The sequence below is a fragment of the Camelina sativa genome, chromosome 7 (genome assembly GCF_030686135.1).
Source record: "Camelina sativa cultivar CO46 ecotype springtype chromosome 7, ASM3068613v1".
In the NCBI taxonomy this organism is placed as follows: domain Eukaryota; kingdom Viridiplantae; phylum Streptophyta; class Magnoliopsida; order Brassicales; family Brassicaceae; genus Camelina; species Camelina sativa.
The window spans coordinates 1,819,272-1,838,938 of NC_141886.1; the positions used below are offsets into that span (position 1 = coordinate 1,819,272).

Genomic DNA, 19,667 nt, shown 5'->3' on the forward strand with positions numbered 1-19,667 from the left:
ATATATGAGTCTATTTTGTGAAACAAATAAATTATCATATTATTTATTATAATTAAAAAATAGTTTTATTTTCGAATATACCATAAGTTGAATTTATAAAAACAAATATAAATGATTCAATCTATAAAATATTCAATTTTTATTAATATTATTCTTTAAAAATAATATCTATTGAATTGATTTTTTTACTGAGTAACATGTCAAAATTTGAATATTTAAATTCAATTTCATACTTTTTTGTTGAATTTTATAATTTTATATAATATTATAAACTTTAAATAATTTATTTTGAAATATTTTTAAAATATTGAAACTCGATATTAAAGTTAGAAACTATAAACACTCTAAATTGGTTTGTTATAGCAATGTCAATAATATGTCACTATAATATGAAAGAATTTCAAAAAACCAAGTATATTAAAACAAAAATATAACAAATATTAAATTACTCATAAAATATAATAACTCGTTTTTTAAAAACCAAATTCACAAAATTATGTCTTATAATGACATTCAAGTCATGAGATAGAATATATATTGTTGAAATAACTTCACGTACATAAACTAATACAATATATTAAAATTTTATTTTAAAATAGAAAATATACAAAATTTTGTATAAAATAAAATTTAACCAGTGTTATAGCACGAATACTTATCTAGAATCATTAACAATATAAAACTTACAAAATAAGTGTCTTTTTCAAGTCATCATATTTAGCATATGATTTTATAGCATAATATTTTATCCAAAAAAACTTTTAAAAACAATCACATAAATTATATTTTATAAAAAAATTACAATGTAAATAAAATGAATTTCAATCCGTGCTCTAGTACGGGTTTTAATCTAGTGTTCAATATTATTAATGTAACAAATTTTATCATTATGTGTGGGAAACTAAGGGGGATGTATTGAAACAATTATTTTGGAGGATTTGATGGGATTTATTAAAACAATGAAATTTGGATTTCTGTATTTTTAACTAAACAAATCCTCTCAAATCCTCGAGAATCCCTAAAACTTATTAAAATCGAAATCCACAAATTGTTTTGAATAACAGTGGATTTTAAAGTAGATTTTTAAAGTATCAATTCAATAACAATGGATTTCAGAAGACTTTTTAAAATCTATAATTGAATAATATAAGATTTGTAACTTTTACACAAATCACTTAAAATGTCAAGTTGAATACATCCTTAGATAATATGCAAGTAGAGAGATGATCACTCAAATTTCGATTAAAAGGGTAAATAAGTAATTGTAATTCGCCTCCATTAAATCTAAACCTTTAGACTCAGGCAGAAGGTTTCGGTTTCAATTTTCTTTATCCCTCAAAAACCCTAAACTCTTGGTCTGTCTCGCCGACTTCTCTACTCCTCTCCAGAAATCGAGTTTCAAGGTCACCGGTGAAATTGTTGTAATCCCGGCGGTTGCTTCTTCTACTTTCATCTTTATCCTCGAAGTCATCTAATTTCTAGGGTTCCCCTGTATTCAAGTGAGAGACTTTGGCTTTTTCCCCTTTTCCTTTTTTTTCTCAATTCAGCTTCAGTTCATAGTTTGGTTTAGACTTCAGGATGTTCAGACTTGTGATTAGGTTTTAGTTTCAATTTCATGAAGCTCATGAACTGGAGTAGGTTTGATGTTTAAGCTCTCTTAATAATCCTAGAGTTTTCGTGACTGTATTTGCAGAGTTAAGAGCCATCAAACATGTCGTCTCTGCGTAATTGTGTTCCAAGGCCTGCTCATAAGGAGCGATCTCAACCGTAAGTTTGGATTTGCTCTTCTTCTTTCTTCGTTTTTTGTTTTGCCAAATTTCTCTTTTTTTTTCTTAAAAGTTTGGATTTTTAAACGTATCAGGCAAGCGAGGAAGAAGTTTGGTCTCCTCGAGAAGCATAAGGATTATGTTGTCCGAGCTAAAGCTTATCACAAAAAGCAGGATACTTTAAAGGTACCACTTACACACACTCTCTGTTTGCAATTGTATCTCTGTTATGATTCTGCTGTTGAGAGATCCCAGGGTTATAGCAGAATATGTTTATGTAGTCTTTCAAGTATAGACATTTGTTGGTTTAAGGGATTGATTGACTGGTTTATATCTGTGAGATAGCTAAAGAAACTCAAAACCATTCAAGGCATTATTCTTAGCTAGCTTGTGTTGTAGAGTTCAGCTTCTCTAACGCCGTTTTTATTCTTAATTTTACTGTAGGTACTTAGGCAGAAGGCGGCATTCAAGAATCCAGATGAATTCAACTTTAAGATGATCAATAGTGGAACACCTGGTGGATATCATAGACCAAAGTAAGCATATCTAATTTTGTCGTTTTTACCATTTCTTTTGTTACTCTCATGGTTTCTCCTTGGTCTGTAAATTTTGACAAAGATATTGTTTTCAGGGATGAGGTAAATAAATACTCTGCGGAAGAGCTCATGATAATGAAGACCCAAGATATAGGATATGTGTTCCAAAAATGGCAGAGTGAGAAAAACGTAAGTAGTCTTTCCTCATTCACTGCCCGAGAGCTTTCTGGTTGCAATCATATTCATCCATTTTTCTCTTTCTTCCTTCTCTATCTTTTGTAGAAAATTGACAAGCTTACTTCATCACTGCAATGTACTGAGGGTCAGTCAAGCCGTAGACATGTTTACTATGCAGAAGACAGGTTAATCCCAACGTTTTAGTCCTTTCTTACTTGGTGCAGCTTTTTCATACTTTTCTCTTTCAATGTGATTGTTCATATTCAACACTGGGAAACCTCGTTTCCTCAAGATTCAAAAGACATTAATGGTACCACGTTAATTACGTTGTCTTATGATCTGTAACGCTGGTGCTTCTTTATCAGAGAGGAGGCTAGAGAACTGGAGTCAGAAAGTAGAAGCAGAAGTGATATCTCTGCGAGAGGGACCCCGAAAGATATTCAAAAGTATGTCTCTGAAATGCATTAGATGTTTCCAAGGGTATCATACGGATAAGCAATACTCATCATCTTCTATTTCTTGAAACAGGAAAATGGATAGGTCCTATAGAGACCTTGAGGCACGGAAGAGCAGGGCTAATAATTTGGAAAAGTTATACGCAGATATGTCAATGCAGAAGGAATTACAGGTAATATCGTCAGTCTCCAAAGAAATAACTGTTTCTTGATAATGTTTTATGCAACTAGAAGTAGAACAATCTCTGATTAAGAGGCTTTTTAAATGGACAGAAAAAGGGTCGCAAACGTAAGCTGCGTGAAGACGAGATACTCAATCCAAATGGTAAACCGGTATACAAATGGCGGGCCGATAGAAAGCGCTGAAGAAAAAGCTTTCATGGTTGTGTAGCTTCACATCTTTTTTCTGATCTCTACTAGAGTTTAAATTATACTAGTTTTTGATCTCCAGAACCTGCAAGCTTTCATGGTTGTTTACTTTAAACTTTTTTGTTGCATATCTGGAAAAGTGTTGCTAATGGGATTGACGAAATTGAAACACATGGAGCCAAAATAGTTATGATATCGAAGAGTTTGAATGTTTTGCCCTCGTAACGTAAAGGTCTCGTTACAAAAAAGAGACTGCTTATTAATAGCAATAGTTAATGTGCACTTTTCTCTTTTAATTTGGCTTTTACCTAAAATGTGCAAATCTTACTCTAAACGACTGTTGTTGAACTCGGTTCTTATTTTGGTCTTCGATTTTTTAAAGAAGACTTTTTCGATTTACGTGAGAGAAAAAAAGGTACGGGATTTTGAAATATACATGATTTGGTACGAGTTTAGATTTTGAATCAAATCCTAACATTAAAGAAAAACATCCCTCTTTGGCATAAAACACATGTCATACATGGTTTATGATATTTGCTGTTTTCTGCTTAAAAACAAATTAGTCTTAAAAATTATATAAGAAGTATCATAAAAGCCACTACTTAATTATGAAATAATCTTCACTATTAAAGGCATAAGACACATGTCGCCATGTGTTGATGATATGCGTTATTATTAGTACTTAAATTTAGTTACCATATCTCAAAAAACATATTACTAAATTATAAAATAAACTTATATTAAATAGGTGTTAAAAAAAAAACTTATATCAGATATGTAATTAATTATTTACCCAAAAAATTAATGATATGCACATATGAAATTAATGATAAAAAAATATCTGACTGATCATACAAAGAAAGAAAAAAAGGTGTGATACTTTAGAAAAATAATTTGACTGATCAAACAAAGAAAGATAAAAAAGTTGTGTTACTTTATTTTTTACAATTCAATGTAAATATGACAAAAACCGTTTATCCGTTAAAATTTTATTATATTTTCCGAATCAAAATTTAAATAATTTTTAATTTAATATACATATTACCCGCGAAAATTCGATTAACATTAGTATCATTACATTATTTTTATAACAATCTATGACAATATTACTTATATATTTATTCATAAACAAGGTTTACCACATTTTAGAACACTTGTCAAACAAACAAAAAAAAGCAAAAATAACATATATCAAAAATATTCAAAAGAAATGGTAACATTAAGTAAAAAATCTTAATTAACTTTGAAAGAAAAGAGAAAAGAAAAAAAGAAAAAGAAAAGAGGAGAGTGGTAATTAGTAATATATAATGTACCGTGCAAAGGAGGTGATTGAAGCTCTCTTACAATTTGCGAATGCCTATATGAGCTGTGGTTTCAACACCGCCCTTCTCGTCTCTTTCTCTCTCTTTCTTCATCTTCATTACCCAATTCCTCAAATTCTCCCTTCTTTCTCTGTCTCTCGGAATAAGGGAAGAGAAAGGTCCTCTCTTTTTTTTTTTTTTTTTTTTCTCGAAAGGTGATTACTTTAAGGTGTGTTTTGCCCTCTTCCCTCTTTTGTGTGCTAAAAAAACAGTTTCTTTAGGCTCGCCTGAATTCTCTCCGACCATCATCATCACTCTTTCACTTTTTTTTCTTTCTTTAATCTCCAATGGAGCTTTGTCTGAATTGAATTCGAATAGTAAAGGCCAGAGATTTGTGTTTCTTTTTTAAGTCTTGTCTATTCGAGGGTTTTTGTTCTCATTCTCAGTTCTGTCCATTTTGTTGAATTTGGTTTCTCTTTGGATTTTAGTTTTGGGAGCTAACCATTGGGTTATTCTAAATTTTACAAATTGAGGGAGTTGTTTTGATCTTTATGTTTCTTCTTGTTTCTACAGGTTTGGATTATATCTATGCGGAGTAGGTTCTGTTTTTTATTTTCTATAAGTTATAACCAAAGTGGTTTTAATTTTGGTAGCTGCTAGAGGGATTTCACATTAGAGTGTGTATATTTATACATCTGATCAGAGATATGAGTCGTAGGGTGCGGCAGAGAGTGGAAGAGAAAGGAAAGAACAAGCTTGATTCACCAAGTTATCGTTATCCTGTGATTGGCGGCGACGACGATGTTGCACCTAAGGTTGAAGATTATGCGGATTGGACTAGTTTGCCTTATGATACAGTACTATATCTGTTTACTCGATTGAATTATCGCGATAGAGCTAGCTTAGCATCAACTTGTAGGACATGGAGAAGCCTTGGTGCTTCTTCTTGTTTGTGGAATTCATTGGATCTTCGTGCTCACAAGTTTGATCTTTCAATGGCACCTACTCTTGCAACTCGGTGTGCTCATCTTCAGAAGGTAAGGTTTCGTGGCGTTGACTCTGCTGATGCCATCATTCATCTGAGAGCAAGGAAACTGCTTGAAATTAGCGGCGACTATTGTAGGAAGATTACAGATGCTACATTGTCTATGATTGCTGCACGCCATGAAGCTCTTGAGAGCCTTCAACTTGGACCTGACTTCTGTGAGAAGATCACTAGTGATGCTATAAGAGTTATAGCATTTTGCTGTCCTAAACTGAAAAAGCTACGGGTTTCTGGCATGAGGGATGTTAGTTCTGAGGCTATAGAATCTTTGGCCAAACATTGCCCACAGCTCAGTGATCTTGGATTCTTAGATTGCCTGAACATCAACGAAGAAGCACTGGGAAAAGTTGTGTCTGTTCGCTACCTCTCTGTTGCCGGGACAACAAACATAAAGTGGAAAGTTGCATTAGATAACTGGGAGAAGCTACCAAAATTGACCTGTTTGGATGTCTCCAGAACCACCATTGACCATATTGCAGTTTCACGGTTGTTGAAATCATCACAGAGCTTGAAAGTTTTGTGTGCTTTAAACTGCCCTTTTCTCGAAGAGGATAAAAGTTTCATCTCCAATAAATTCAAAGGGAAGGTCTTGCTTGCTATGTTTACCAATACCTTTGATGAGCTGGCTTCTATATTTGCCGACAACTCAAAGAAACCAAAGGATATATTTGCTTACTGGAGAGATTTGATAAAAAAGGATAAAATCATCGATGAAATAATGCTTTGGATTGAGTGGATCATTTCTCATACACTTCTACGAATTGCAGAGAGCAGTTCACAAGGAGTTAACGATTTCTGGCTGAATCAGGGAGCTACATTGCTTCTCAGTTTAATGCAAAGCACACAAGAGGATGTCCAAGAGCGAGCAGCCACAGGACTTGCAACTTTCATCGTTGTTGATGATGAGAATGCTAGTATAGACTGTGGAAGAGCCGAAGCAGTTATGCGAGATGGAGGGATCCGACTTCTTCTAGAACTTGCTAAATCTTGGCGAGAAGGTCTTCAATCAGAAGCTGCAAAGGCTATTGCAAACTTGTCAGTAAATGCTAAAGTTGCAAAGGCCGTTGCCGACGAAGGAGGGATCAGTGTTCTTGCTGGTTTGGCAAAGTCTATGAATAGACTTGTGGCTGAAGAAGCTGCTGGTGGGCTTTGGAATCTCTCTGTTGGAGAGGAGCATAAGGTAAGGTCCTCTTATAAAGAGTTAAACACACCTGAACCTTTTGCTCTTTTAACTAACATTTGTTGTTTCTTGTTTTTGTATTAGAACGCGATTGCTCAAGCTGGAGGAGTGAATGCGTTAGTCGATCTTATCTTTAGATGGCCAAGTGGCTGTGATGGAGTTTTGGTACACGCTTGCCACCTTTAAAACCTTGCACTTTTGATTTGGAAATATCCAAAATTAACACTTCTGGCTACGTATTATTGCGATTGACGATTTTCATATACGATGATTGATTATAAAAACTACTACTTGTTCACACATGGATTTATAATGTAAACCTTTAGTTTATCCTTTTGTGTTATGGTTTCTAGGTTTATAATTATAGAAAAGTTGTAGAGACAAGGTTCACGAAATACAAAGATTGCTAGATTTGGTAGTCTTATTTTGTGGTGCTAGTTAGTAGTGACTATGTTATTTTAGTGTTATTATTGGTTTTTTTCTAAAAGAATATATATATACCTTTTTTGTGTGATTAGGAACGTGCTGCTGGGGCATTAGCGAACTTAGCAGCAGACGATAAATGCAGCACGGAAGTTGCAAGAGCAGGAGGTGTTCATGCCTTGGTGATGTTAGCTCGGAATTGCAAGTATGAAGGAGCTCAAGAACAGGTACGTCATTGTTTTCGAATGCACATAATTATTTTAAAAAAAAATAATTGCTTGTGAAATTTTGAGTGGCGAATGCTAGTGAACTGAGTTTGTAACAAATTGTCCTTTTTCAGGCGGCTCGTGCTTTGGCTAATCTGGCTGCTCATGGTGATAGCAACAACAATAATGCTGCTGTTGGACAAGAGGCTGGTGCACTAGATGCTCTTGTTCAGCTTACGCAATCGCTACATGATGGTGTTAAACAGGAAGCTGCTGGCGCTCTTTGGAATTTATCATTCGATGACAAGAATCGAGAATCCATTGCTGCATTTGGTGGTGTTGAAGCCTTGGTAATATGTTTCCTTTTCTATCTGTTTTAATTTTGTATATATTTCATTTATATGTTTCAGCTTCACCTTCAGGCAACTTATCACTTTTTTCTGATCATATAATTTATAATAGGTGGCACTTGCGAAGTCCTGTTCAAATGCATCCACAGGTCTCCAAGAGAGAGCAGCTGGTGCTCTTTGGGGACTATCTGTCTCAGAAGCAAACAGGTGCAGCCCTTTGAATTTATTTATTTATTTGTTATTGTATGCTTGGATGTGTGCATATATTGATGCAGCTTGTATATATTAATGCAGCTTTCGAGCTGCATCAAAACAAAAGCGATTTACGTAAAACCTTAATGACAATCCATTAATTGTTTATTTATTTTATGATATTTTTCTATCAGCATTGCAATTGGTCGTGATGGTGGTATACCGCCTCTGATTGCTCTTGCAGGATCTGAAGCTGAGGTAATTTGTTTCCTTATAAGTTCCCATGTCCTATACCCTTTAAAGTTCATCTAATCCAGCTTTTACCTTTTCCAGGATGTACATGAAACTGCTGCAGGAGCTCTGTGGAATCTTGCTTTTAATCCTGGTAACGCTCTGCGGATTGTGGAGGAAGGGGGAGTTAAATCACTTGTTCACCTCTGTTTGACTTCTGTTTCCAAAATGGCTCGTTTCATGGCAGCATTAGCATTGGCATACATGTTTGATGGAAGGTAATTAAAGATACATAATATCACATTAAAGATACATATTTGGCATATTTCTCTGTTATACTAAATCTAACTTTTATCTTATGTATCTATTATACAGGATGGATGAATACGCGATGATAGGGACTTCATCGGAAAGTGCATCTAAAAGTGTTACCTTAAATGGTGCTAGAATGATGGCTCTTAAACACATTGGAGCATTTATTAAAACTTTCATGGAGCACCAAATCTTTACAGGTGGTGCTTTATCATTTGCTCCATCTATGTTAGCACAAGTCGCAGAGAAAGCTCGAATCCCAGAAGCTGGCCACTTGAGATGCAGTGGTTCCGAAATTGGAAGATTTGTTACAATGTTGCGAAACCATGATGATACACTCAAAGCTTGTGCAGCTTTTGCGCTTCTTCAGGTATGTTTCATAATTCCAATTTTTTTTTTTGTGTGAAATCAATTGCATTTGAATACTAACCGATGAAACTGCAGTTTACAATACCTGGAGGTCGTCACGCAATGCATCACGCAAGCTTGATGCAGAACGCTGGAGAAGCAAGAGCCTTGCGTTCTGCTGCTGCAGCTGCGAATGTGCCTCGTGGAGCCAGGATCTTTGCGAAAATTGTGCTTCGCAATCTCGAGCATCATCAGGCAGAATCTTCTAAAGGAAAGAAAGTATCTTATAATAGGATTTGCATAGAATCATAGTGTCATAGAATTACCTCTGCATCTCTCAAACTATACAAGTCAAGCTTCAGGCTCATGCTGCAAAGAATCAGAATTTTCCTCAGAAGATGTTTGATTGGATTGAAGACAGAAAGCTGTTGTGATATATATATGTGGACTTATGTTTCTTTGTCTCGTTCGGAGATTTTCTGTAATAACAGACCTTAGGGATCAATGGCGTTCTTACATCCCTTTTTCTTTCAAGGCTCTGTCCATTTCTTGTGACATATATATTTGACATTTTATCATTAATATAAGAACCTTTGGAGAAGGATTTTGGAATACTTTTCTTGTTTTACCCTCAAGTTACAGATTTATCACATGACGAATGTGTTTAGTAAGAAGACATACAACAACAGAGAACATCAGAATCAGACATGACGCAGCACAAGCTGAAGCTGATCCACTTCTGGACCAGTCAGATCCATAATAACAGTCCCTACACTTGGAAGCCACTGGGATGAGGAAGATGACTCGGAAACTGACATTGTTGTGAATGATGACGATGATGCTTTGTCAGAGAGGTATGGCACTATATGCTTCTTCATGTCTGCATCAGATATCTGAAGATGATTTCCAGAGACGTTAACGAACTTCACCTTTCCAGCTTCATCCAAGGTTTTCAAACCGATCCAATCCTCGGTATAGAGCTTGGTCTACAAAAGGAAAAAAATCCAACCATTTACCATACCCGGATGTATCTGCAGAACCAAGCCATTTGAAACAATGATTGAAGAGTTTAAATTACCTCTTGCGGCGGAAGAATGGTCTTAAAAGACCCATCAGGATAATATCCAAACCATGAGGTCTCTTTAGGAATCAGTATTGTGTCATGCTCAAACTGATATTCAATAATAATAAAAATAAAGCATTACCATCAATAGAAACTTGTACGTTAATAGCAGAGAAGCGAGCTTCGATGACTCACCATAATAAGCACAAGAGTTTCCAAGCTTGAGAACCTCTCTTTATAAGTAGAGTTTTTGACTGGATATTCGTTGTTTAGCTTTGGGAGAAACCTACAACCTTCCATGTAACCAGCTATGTCCTATATGAAGGCATTAAGTTATAGCAAGAACGACAAGTCGACACTTCTAAACCTTTAACAGGAAAACAACTTACAGTTGGGATTTTGAGAAAACCACTAGGAGCCAAATGTTCCTGAAACTCAAACAGATGTACTAAGTCTAAGTTTAACAGAAAACTCACGCAGAAGCGGTAAAATAATCCTGAACATCATCATACCTGCAAATAGTCGCTGTAGATCTCTGCTTTGATCATACTGTCCAACATGATGCAAATCCAGGTAGCCTGCAAAAATCAAGAAAACATAACAAAAAAAAGTTCCCATGTCAATGGCAGTGTTATTCTAGAAGAACCCAAAATTTTGGAGGGAGTTAGTTAAGTTACTTACGCCGCAGAAAGGAATCGATGCAGTACCAGCATGAGGACCCGCTACCGATACAAAATTCTTAACCTATCATTAGAGAATTTTGCATTAGAGGAAGATACACACTTATAGGCATATGCATGTTTATGGGACTTACGGGTGGTGCTCCATCGCAAAACTCAATGAGAGCTCGACCGATCATGTTACCCTGAGAAAGCCCCACAATGCTGTAACCATCACTAAGCTCAGACATACTTTTCACCTGATAGTATAAAACATTACATATATAATGAAAATGGTATTTTCGAAAGCCAAAACTTAGCAAACACTTTATGCAATATATATATCTGACCTTGTCACAAACAGCAGATGTCTGCAAAACACACAAAGAAAAAAAACCAAAAATCAGATACTTATTTTATTTCCGGCAGACTCATACAATTCCAACATGTTACATCACTACCTGATCAAGGAGGGGCATGGTCCATGAGTCCCATGAGCCATTCCCAATCTCCCTGAATTAACAAAGAAACACAATAAATAATGGATTGATACCAAATTTTTTGAGCCATATATATGAAAGTGTTTGGTGGTATGATAAATAAAGAGGGAGGACATACAAGCAATATCCTTGAGAACCAGACCAATCACTTAAAAGCTCTGTGAATTGTTTCACTCCTGCATTACTGCATTTATCCCCAATTCCTGATGAAAGCAAAACACACACACAAACCCTTTTTTACTTTTATTCCACAGATTTGGGAATTCCAAAACCTAAAATACCCTTAAAAAAAAGATTGAATGATTAATTAACTAAAAAAAGAAGATGATTGTTGCTGTATCTATCTACTCATTCAAAAACGATCCCAATGACTTAAGGAGAAAAGGGGGAAAAAATAATTACCATGGAGAACTATGAAAGGAACAGAAGAAGCAACTGAGAGGAAAGTGAAGAAGATTAGGGCAACAATAATCGCTGCCTTAAGAAACGCCATTTTTTTCTTCCTGTGATTTGATGAATTTTAAGACAAAACAAACCGATCAAACTCAACTTATTCCTTATCCGGAAACAGAATCTCTAACTCTAGGGGTTTTGTTTGGTGGGAGAAGAAACTAGAAAACAAGATTTTGTAAAATGGAAACTCCGGTACCGGAACAAACTCCCCGGGCGAAGTTTTTAGTCTCGTCTCCTCCGACCGGATTTAATAAAATATTTATCTCCAAAGATCGCTCTGTACTTTGTACGATGAGATTTTATTTAACTCTTGTGGTGGCGTGTTCTTCTTATCTGCAGTTAAGCACGTGCGTAACACGCGCTAGTAAGTTAGTTGACTTTTAGTTGGCTTGTCTTATCCACGCGCGGCTTAGAGCGTGTGGTGAGTGTTATAAATTAAACAGAACAGTAGTCGCAGTTCCAATTTGATAAGAGAAACAAAACAAACAAATCATTTTTGATTCTCTCTCTTTTAATTGCTGTGCTTACGAATGGTGTAACCCTGTTAAAGTTAGCTATCTTCGAATGATGATTAAAAACAAGAGTTATCTAGTTAACTATGAATTCTTTTACATTATGGTAAATCATGAATTCTTTTACATTAGGTAAATCCATTACAAAATCAAAAGACAGTCAACTAGATCCCACAGTTACATGATCAACACATTTAATATTAATTGCTCTTCCTTCCTTTAGCAGCTCATCTCGAGAATCTTGAATGTGATACAATGAATATAACTGAATATTTAGTTACTTAAATTCTATACTTCTTCCAACGTATGGAGAGAGACCGCAACAAGAGCTAACATTAAAAGTGTGTTTTGCTTTATAAAGGGCCGAACAAAAACCCATTCAAATATGAATTTTCATCAAATAAAAAAGTAATAAAGTTACAGGCATCAAATGAAAGATTACAACATGAGACCTCTTCCAACAAGATATCAAATTTAATGTAATTATCAAGAAGAATTAGTAATACATATATAGAAGAAAAAAAAGAAATGATAAAATGAATTAAGAGCAGAGATCGAGACTCTCTCTCTCTCAGATTGTGTAGTTGTTGTTGTTGACATCGTTAAGATCATAGCCTTTCAGCTTTGCAGATGATTCGACTTTCCCCTTCAATGTCTGAAGCTCTCTCATTCTGCAGTTTTCATCAGAAATTTAAAAACACCCATGAGATTGAGATCATATCTCTGAAACAATCTAGCTAGAGACCAACAACAATCTCTACTATACATGTTAGATAAAACTATCAGAAATTTAACCTTGCAATTTCTGCGCGTCTTTTAGCTTCTTCAGCCATATTGTTAAGCTCAGTTGGGCTATTTCTCTCATAAACTGGCTTTTGACCTGTCTCTAAACCGTGTTGTGTACGCTTCTCTGTGGCCCACGCAGCCATTCGTTCTTCTTTGCCAAAATCCTTCTTGCCTGTGAGTGCAATCTGGAAACAAATCACGAGTTCTAGACTAGTTAGGCCAATTTAATTGTCAAGTACCACATTTTAAAGTAATAGATTTCGTCTTTGTATCCTACTACATACCCTCCCCTCGACCATTCGGTTCCATGATTTGCCACTTAGAGCATAACGGACTAGGAATTTGATAGGATCAAGTAACATGTAAGTTACTATGTTGAATATCCAGATAACTCCAGTCCAACCCCATCCAATGCTTCTGATTCCAGCAAAAGGCCAAGTTGCCATTGCTGATATCCCAGATGCAATCTATTAAAAATACACAATTGGATTCCATTAACAAATTGTATTATGAAGAGGGATTATGGGAGAGGATAAGAGAGTTGAGGGAAGTCTCTTTACCAGCTGAGCAATTAGGAAAGCAACTACAAGAAGAAAACCGGGACGCTCAACAAATGACCAGCTTCTGGAACGGGTCACGAAGATCAACGCTTGGCTGATTGTGCTGATTTGAAGGTAGACCGCGGAAGCCATCTGTTCATTCAAATGTGCAGCCACTTTCTTGTCTTTCATGTCAAAATGGTGCTGGTTGAAGTTTCTCACATGGAATATGTTCTACCACAAAAAGGGAAAGTTATATTCTGCTGACACTTGAAATTAGAGTCAAAACAAAGAGCAGGGTAATGTGTAGCTTACAGGGAAGAAGTTGGTTTCGTATGCTGCCCAGAAAAACACTACAGTCATGATTGCCAAGTAAGTTCCAAGTACAACACCAGTAGCAAAAATTTCCTTGAGTTTCCAACAATCTGGAGTTGGAGAAGGCTTGACTCTGTCCTTGGATATGGTCATGATCGTACCTTTTAAACATAAAACCAAATTTATCAGAGTTAATGCTTCAAGAACCAGCAAATCCTTAAGCTAAATCATAAAAAAAAAGTTAACAGTAACTAACCATCGTTAAGGATTGCAATTACAAGAACCATGAATGGAGGGAAGTCAAACTCCCAGAATACACAGAGAAGCATGAAACCCATCTGTAACATAGGCATAGAAAATTGTGTTCTCAGATGAATATAAGACCACGTATTTGTGAAAATCTGATGCATTTCCGACGTAGAAACTTACCACAATACGTATGGTGATAGAAACAGCATATATCTGCAAAATGAAGGTTAAAAAAGTATCAATCTAAGCATTAAATTTAAACTGTCAGGTAATAAGTCACTGAGGCTGAAGCATTTATGTACCGTGTAATTTTTCATTCTCTGGAAAATTGCACGGCTAGTCAAGACGGCACTGATGATAACACTAAGCCCGGGTTCTGTTAAGACAATATCAGAAGCACTCCGAGCAGCATCAGTTGCATCATCCACAGCAATTCCAATATCAGCTTTCTTCAAGGCAGGTGCGTCGTTCACTCCATCACCAGTCATACCGCATATGTGCTTTCGGGATTGTAATCTCTTCACAATCTCATACTTATGCTCTAGCGATTAAAAAAAGGTGTTTGTCAGATATTTCTGAAAGATCATAGTTACAAATGTAGTTTAAAAGTAATTAACTTTACCAGGAAAGACTCCTGCAAAACCGTCTGCTTTCTCAATAAGTTCATCAATGTTAACTCCTTCAGCGTTGTTATCAGCGAGTAAAGATGAAGACGGGTACATGTTTGTGCCCATTCCAAGTCTTCTTCCGGTTTCTTTGGCAATAGCAAGTTGGTCACCTGCAATTATTATGATTTTTGACTATTTATTACGGTAGTATAGGAGTTAAATATATAGTGAAAGGAGCTAAAGACTGGCTTTGTACCTGTGATCATTTTAACACTGACTCCAAGATGAAGTGCTCGCTCAATTGTCTGTGCACTGTCATGACGAGGAGGATCAAACAGAGGAAGAAGAGCTACGAAGTCCCATGGACCACCTTCGCCTTTAACATCACCATCTGGTACTTCCTAATATTGAATAAGGATTTTTTTACAACGTAATCAGATCAGGAGATATTCCATTAAAAACAAGTGCAGATTTACTTGTAAAACTAGTTAATTATGCCTCACCTGATATGCCAACCCAAGGGATCTTAGGCCACGTTCTGCAAATTTGTCGATTGTAGCATGTACCTTGTCCTTGATTTCTAATTTGTTGTGTGCCATATCCAAAATCTAGAGAAGGAAAAATTATCAGAATGATCTCTCAGAAAACAATGGGTAAACTTAAGATGAAGTTATAACAGCTATGTTATAAAGAAAGTTGACAGCAAAGGTTCTAACCTCCTCAGGAGCGCCTTTGCTGACACGGTGCATTTTGCCTTCTCCGTCTAAGTACGTTAATGCAGTTCTTCTATTAGCTGGACTGAATGGAAGAAAATGGAGTTCTTTAATTCCGGCACGTGCCTGAAGACAAAGTATCAGATCAATACATCATAGTTTATATACGAGTTAGTTGTATCTAGTTTACGGAAAGTTGAGTCTTGAGTCAATACCTCTTTCGGGTCTGACAACATTGAAACAATTGCAGTATCGATAGCATCTTGGTTCTCTAAACGTGCAGCTCTTGCAGCCATAAGCACAGCCATATCTTTGTCAATGCCCCTCTTAAAAACCTGTAACAAAAGAGATAAAAGTGCTTTTATTACATCATCGTCCCCAACCTATCAGGATCTGTAACTATCAAGTAAGTTGAAGAAAAGATGCAAACCTCGATCAGATTCTTATCCACGGAAAGCTTGTTTAGCGTGAGAGTACCTGTTTTGTCACTGCACAGAACATCCATTCCTGCCATTTCTTCAATGGCTGTCATTCTCTTTGTTATGGCACCCTGAAATGGATTGTAAAGTCATATATACAGAAACACTAAATCAACAAAAGTTAACTGACTCTGTCTTAAAGACTTGTACTGACCTGTTGAGCCAAGCGATGAGCACCAATTGCCATTGTAACAGATAGAACAGTAGGCATAGCAATGGGGATTCCACCAATCAACAAGACAAGAAGGTTATCAATACCAACACGGTACCCTCTTTTTTGGAGACCGTAAATAACGACGATTTCAATCGCCATTCCTACTGCAATCGAGCAGATACAGAAATTTCCTATTGCTGTCAAAACCTGGAAATCAATAGACAAAAGTTTATATTTAGTCACTGACTCCAAAAACCTTTGAAAATTTTATTTTACTCTAAAGTGTGAACAAACCTTTTGGAAGTGGCCAACATGGGTGGTACTGTCCACAAGATGAGCTGCCTTTCCAAAGAAAGTGTGGACACCAGTAGCAATAACAACTGCTTCAATTTCACCTTGCTTGCAAGTTGAACCAGAGTAAACTGAAGAACCCGGATTTTTGGTCACTGGCAGAGATTCACCTGTGAGTGCTGACTGGAGAGAATAGAAAACTAGCCAAGATTAGCCGAAAGAGAGATAAGGATGCAGAGCTATGATATCCTCATATATAGAAGTTGAACTTGCCTGGTCAATCTTTAAAGGGTCTCCTTCAAGAAGACGAGCATCAGCAGGAATGATATCTCCCAGTTTGATACTAACTATATCTCCGGGAACCAACTCAGCTGCATCTATCTCGTTCCATTTCCCATCGCGGATGGACTAAAACAGTTGATTGATAAGTAATCTACTACAATCAAATTTTAAATGAACACAACAAAAGGAATAAATACCTTCGCTTTAGGGGCTAACTGAGCCATGAGAGCCGCAGCTGCATTTCCAGCATTGTTTTCTTCTACAAAACTGATTGTCGAGTTTATCAAAAGTAAAACCACAATACCAACGAAGTCGTGATAATCCGGTGGCTTTCCCTGAACAGTTGAGAATTAGTTTCATCAGTCTTAAAATTGTTTTAAGAATCTGCGGTAAGCCGAGACCATCAACAACAATTCATGTATTTATGTATTGTTGAATAATGAACGGAGTCATGAGAAGGAACAAAAGACGTACTCCTCCATGTGCAAGACCAATGGCCATGAGGGCTGCAGCTTCCATGACCCATGAAAGTGGATTCCACATGAACCCTAAGAACTTGAGTATCTTACTCTCCTGCAGAACCAAATAAAAAGAGAGATCAACATAACATTAATAAAAGAGAGAACAAGAAAAGTAATGGATGAATGTGAGATCGAAAATTTATATCTTTTTAACCTTTTTCTCCTCAAGTTTGTTGTAACCAAATAAGGTAAGTCTCTCCTGCACTTCATTGGTAGTCAGCCCTTCTTTCGTGCATTTGAGATGTTGAAAAACCTCTTCAACGGGAACATTTTCCTGCAACGATCCATGAGAAATAGCAATCAATCATAGTTTCTATAATTACTTAAATAGCTATGAGCTATCCTAAGCAAATATCTGCAAACAAAAAAAGTGGCGAGGTATAAAAAATCACTTACCAGATCAACGCTCTCCGTGGTGATAGCCTTGAGAGATTCTGATATGTCCGTCATATCGAACTTCCTTTTTGCTTGAGCCGGAAGTTACTAAAACTCAGTTATGAAATCTACAATGGCAGCAGGTAATTAATTAATTAATCATCATTAAAAGACTACATATTTTCCTTCTTCCTGAAGATAATACAAGTTCACTTTTTTTTTATCATCAAGCATCTCCCTCTTAACACTTTCTTCTACATACTCAACTCAGACGAAAAGTAACAATTTGAAATCTATGCAGACGTTAATCAAAGACAAGAAATGCAGAATAAACACTTACCAGGAGGACCAGAAAAAACCTTCACCAAAGCATCACCCGTTAGCCCTTCACAAAGGAAACAAGACAAGCTTTTAAAAACCAGGGGCAAATCGGGGAGTTCAGACAAATGTGTAATGTAGGCAAACATATAAAGAAGACAATAAGGTCTATATAATAACGAGTTCAAAGATTTGCCGGCCAGATTAACCCAATGCAGGAAGAAAGCTGACTCATTCATAACGCCATTAATTCAATATTTCTTCTTTTTTTAATTGTCATTGTTGTTACCGTAAAAATGTAAACTAAAAATAAGGATGAAAAAAAAAAGATGATCTGAGATATTCCTTTACCAATGTACATTTGAAGACGTAGAATGAGTAGTAGCCTCTCTCAGCATCTACCGGCATTAGGGAAGTAATAAATCTAAACTAAACTGCATTACACTACTGGATATAATAAAAGATTAGCCCTATTCCTTAAGTTTGTTTTCTCTTTGTTAACATTTTACCTCCGTAAGAAACCTAGATTGTAACTCGTGCTGCTAGCAATCAGGAGAAGAAAAATTCCCAAAAGTCAAAAAGATTCTGACTAAGAAGATGTTAATGTCTAAGGTCGAGCCAAGCAAAGAAGCATTGACCTCTGTTTTTGCCTATTGAAAAGATTAGAGGGACAAAAAAAAAAAAAAAAAAACAAATTGGCACACGCGTCGAATAATTTGATCAAAAATTCTTTATTTCACCGTTGATCGCATTATTGTAGCACAACAAACGGTCCTATTCTTAGAACGTGAAAGGAAACTCTCTCAAAATGTAAAATTTCTATAATAAACAAATCAAGATAGTGGTAATCCATGATGTTGGGATATATACGCTAATCAGGATATTCGGAGATTCTTGAGAGCTTAAACACCCTCCATTAAAGCAAAAATCAAGAATATTAAAATATATAACAAGTTTTTATTGACCATATAAGTCTTCAGAAGACAAAGAACCATTTAGTGGACAACAACAATTTTTGTAGCCGGACGTCTTTTGGACAAGTTTCTTGCCTTCTGTTTTCTTATAGTTTAATTAGATAGATTCTAAGAGAAAGATCCATTGGCCGTACCAAATTACGGGAAGATAATTAAATTAAGGGTGAAATGTGGTGTGTACCTTGTTGGATCATGGATATGACATCAGGCAAATTGGGTCAAGAAGTATACATAGGCATCAATAATGTCAAATTAACATAAAGCTTCCCATGGTCTTGTAGGTTTTTCATTGAACTATCGTGGAGCTGTAGATTCTTGCAGTAGCTGAACCCGAAAACAATGGTTTCTGTTCCACTCGTGAACTGGTCGGTTAACCGAGCAATCTTCATTTAGCCTCTTTGCCTGATGAAGAAAAGGAGGGTGAAGCCAATTGAGAAGTTACGTATATATCCAAGAAGTGGTTGTAAAAGATGTAAACTAATAAACAAGTTGTCAGACTCTAAACTCAGTAAAGAAGCAAAATTTGGAGAAGAATGAGACAGTTCATGAAGAATAAAGATTTCCTTGTAAGTACATTAACGAAGTTGCAGAATGTAGTAAAACATAGTCTGCCACACAAAAACACAGAATGATTAGACGAATTTCATTTGGGAATTTTGACGAACAAATTAATTAAGTCGAGTCAGTTTATATGTACCGCGAGAAATGTTGTTAGACGAGTGAGAAGACTACACACTTAAGAAAGAAAAAAAACTTGATCATTGCCAAAATTGGATTGAAGGCTTTAAAGTAATAACAAACGCGATTGATCAAAGCCACAATTGATCCTCAAAAAAAAAGAGAGTAGTATTACACGTTCATAGCATTAATACGTTTAAGACGTTCGGTGGCAAGAGTCCTTTTACTACTATACATTACCTGTAGATGCAGGTAATGTATATCAAATGGTCATCCACTATTACGTACATATAAGTGTCACACATCA

At 35.9% G+C, this 19,667-nt stretch overlaps 4 protein-coding genes across 9 annotated transcripts; 2 read left to right on the forward strand and 2 right to left on the reverse strand.

The window, feature by feature from the left end:
- Positions 1–1,209: 1,209 nt before the first annotated feature.
- Positions 1,210–3,528, forward strand: LOC104699871 (putative U3 small nucleolar RNA-associated protein 11). Its single transcript, XM_010415265.3, has 9 exons — positions 1,210–1,499; positions 1,694–1,767; positions 1,862–1,952; positions 2,211–2,302; positions 2,398–2,491; positions 2,585–2,664; positions 2,845–2,925; positions 3,008–3,107; positions 3,208–3,528. The coding sequence occupies exons 2-9, from the start codon at positions 1,712–1,714 to the stop codon at positions 3,298–3,300; spliced, it is 687 nt and encodes a 228-aa protein (XP_010413567.1). The 5' UTR covers positions 1,210–1,499; positions 1,694–1,711; the 3' UTR covers positions 3,301–3,528.
- A 1,060-nt stretch (positions 3,529–4,588) lies between these two features.
- On the forward strand, positions 4,589–9,503 carry LOC104699873 (protein ARABIDILLO 2). Of its 3 annotated transcripts, none has more exons than XM_010415268.2 (10): positions 4,589–4,833; positions 5,178–6,829; positions 6,914–6,994; positions 7,348–7,479; positions 7,593–7,808; positions 7,921–8,015; positions 8,195–8,258; positions 8,334–8,509; positions 8,607–8,913; positions 8,988–9,503. In XM_010415268.2, exons 2-10 carry the CDS (start codon positions 5,312–5,314, stop codon positions 9,201–9,203), a joined length of 2,805 nt encoding a protein of 934 aa, XP_010413570.1. In that variant the 5' UTR covers positions 4,589–4,833; positions 5,178–5,311; the 3' UTR covers positions 9,204–9,503. The 3 variants fall into 3 exon arrangements, with proteins under 3 accessions (XP_010413570.1, XP_087312629.1, XP_087312628.1); XM_087456503.1 differs by having other exon boundaries at positions 4,615–4,833; positions 5,258–6,829; XM_087456502.1 differs by lacking the exon at positions 4,589–4,833 and having other exon boundaries at positions 4,868–6,829.
- LOC104699872 (uncharacterized) lies at positions 9,437–11,881 on the reverse strand. Of its 2 annotated transcripts, XM_010415267.3 has the most exons (12): positions 11,763–11,871; positions 11,516–11,616; positions 11,232–11,316; positions 11,075–11,126; positions 10,964–10,984; positions 10,769–10,873; positions 10,636–10,698; positions 10,467–10,532; positions 10,344–10,382; positions 10,150–10,269; positions 9,970–10,062; positions 9,437–9,877 (listed from the first exon to the last, which is right to left on the reverse strand). In XM_010415267.3, the coding sequence occupies exons 2-12, from the start codon at positions 11,604–11,606 to the stop codon at positions 9,593–9,595; spliced, it is 1,020 nt and encodes a 339-aa protein (XP_010413569.2). In that variant the 5' UTR covers positions 11,607–11,616; positions 11,763–11,871; the 3' UTR covers positions 9,437–9,592. The 2 variants fall into 2 exon arrangements, with proteins under 2 accessions (XP_010413569.2, XP_087312643.1); XM_087456517.1 differs by having other exon boundaries at positions 11,516–11,881.
- A 543-nt stretch (positions 11,882–12,424) lies between these two features.
- LOC104699874 (ATPase 7, plasma membrane-type) lies at positions 12,425–18,543 on the reverse strand. Of its 3 annotated transcripts, none has more exons than XM_087456500.1 (23): positions 18,060–18,543; positions 17,731–17,775; positions 17,412–17,518; positions 17,170–17,289; positions 16,969–17,067; positions 16,692–16,829; positions 16,486–16,620; positions 16,216–16,395; positions 15,922–16,128; positions 15,719–15,838; positions 15,504–15,623; positions 15,292–15,414; positions 15,079–15,183; positions 14,832–14,976; positions 14,590–14,745; positions 14,270–14,508; positions 14,148–14,180; positions 13,975–14,056; positions 13,719–13,879; positions 13,425–13,637; positions 13,149–13,331; positions 12,874–13,049; positions 12,425–12,749 (listed from the first exon to the last, which is right to left on the reverse strand). In XM_087456500.1, the coding sequence occupies exons 3-23, from the start codon at positions 17,463–17,465 to the stop codon at positions 12,650–12,652; spliced, it is 2,889 nt and encodes a 962-aa protein (XP_087312626.1). In that variant the 5' UTR covers positions 17,466–17,518; positions 17,731–17,775; positions 18,060–18,543; the 3' UTR covers positions 12,425–12,649. The 3 variants fall into 3 exon arrangements, with proteins under 3 accessions (XP_087312626.1, XP_087312627.1, XP_010413571.1); XM_087456501.1 differs by having other exon boundaries at positions 18,218–18,431; XM_010415269.3 differs by lacking the exon at positions 18,060–18,543 and having other exon boundaries at positions 17,731–17,851.
- Positions 18,544–19,667: the final 1,124 nt, after the last annotated feature.

Coding starts and splice junctions, on each gene's coding strand:
- LOC104699871 (XM_010415265.3), top strand. CDS start 1,712: ATGTCGTCTCTGCGTAATTGTGTTCCAAGGCCTGCTCATAAGGAGCGA. Junction 2,492..2,584: donor AATGGCAGAGTGAGAAAAAC/GTAAGTAGTCTT, acceptor TATCTTTTGTAG/AAAATTGACAAGCTTACTTC. Junction 2,926..3,007: donor ACCCCGAAAGATATTCAAAA/GTATGTCTCTGA, acceptor TTCTTGAAACAG/GAAAATGGATAGGTCCTATA.
- LOC104699873 (XM_010415268.2), top strand. CDS start 5,312: ATGAGTCGTAGGGTGCGGCAGAGAGTGGAAGAGAAAGGAAAGAACAAG. Junction 7,480..7,592: donor ATGAAGGAGCTCAAGAACAG/GTACGTCATTGT, acceptor GTCCTTTTTCAG/GCGGCTCGTGCTTTGGCTAA. Junction 7,809..7,920: donor TTGGTGGTGTTGAAGCCTTG/GTAATATGTTTC, acceptor AATTTATAATAG/GTGGCACTTGCGAAGTCCTG.
- LOC104699872 (XM_087456517.1), bottom strand. CDS start 11,606: ATGGCGTTTCTTAAGGCAGCGATTATTGTTGCCCTAATCTTCTTCACT. Junction 10,270..10,343: donor GTTTTCTCAAAATCCCAACT/GTAAGTTGTTTT, acceptor GCCTTCATATAG/GACATAGCTGGTTACATGGA. Junction 10,063..10,149: donor AAACTCTTGTGCTTATTATG/GTGAGTCATCGA, acceptor ATTGAATATCAG/TTTGAGCATGACACAATACT.
- LOC104699874 (XM_087456500.1), bottom strand. CDS start 17,465: ATGACGGACATATCAGAATCTCTCAAGGCTATCACCACGGAGAGCGTT. Junction 16,396..16,485: donor ACCCTTTAAAGATTGACCAG/GCAAGTTCAACT, acceptor TATTCTCTCCAG/TCAGCACTCACAGGTGAATC. Junction 13,880..13,974: donor AATTGCAATCCTTAACGATG/GTTAGTTACTGT, acceptor TATGTTTAAAAG/GTACGATCATGACCATATCC.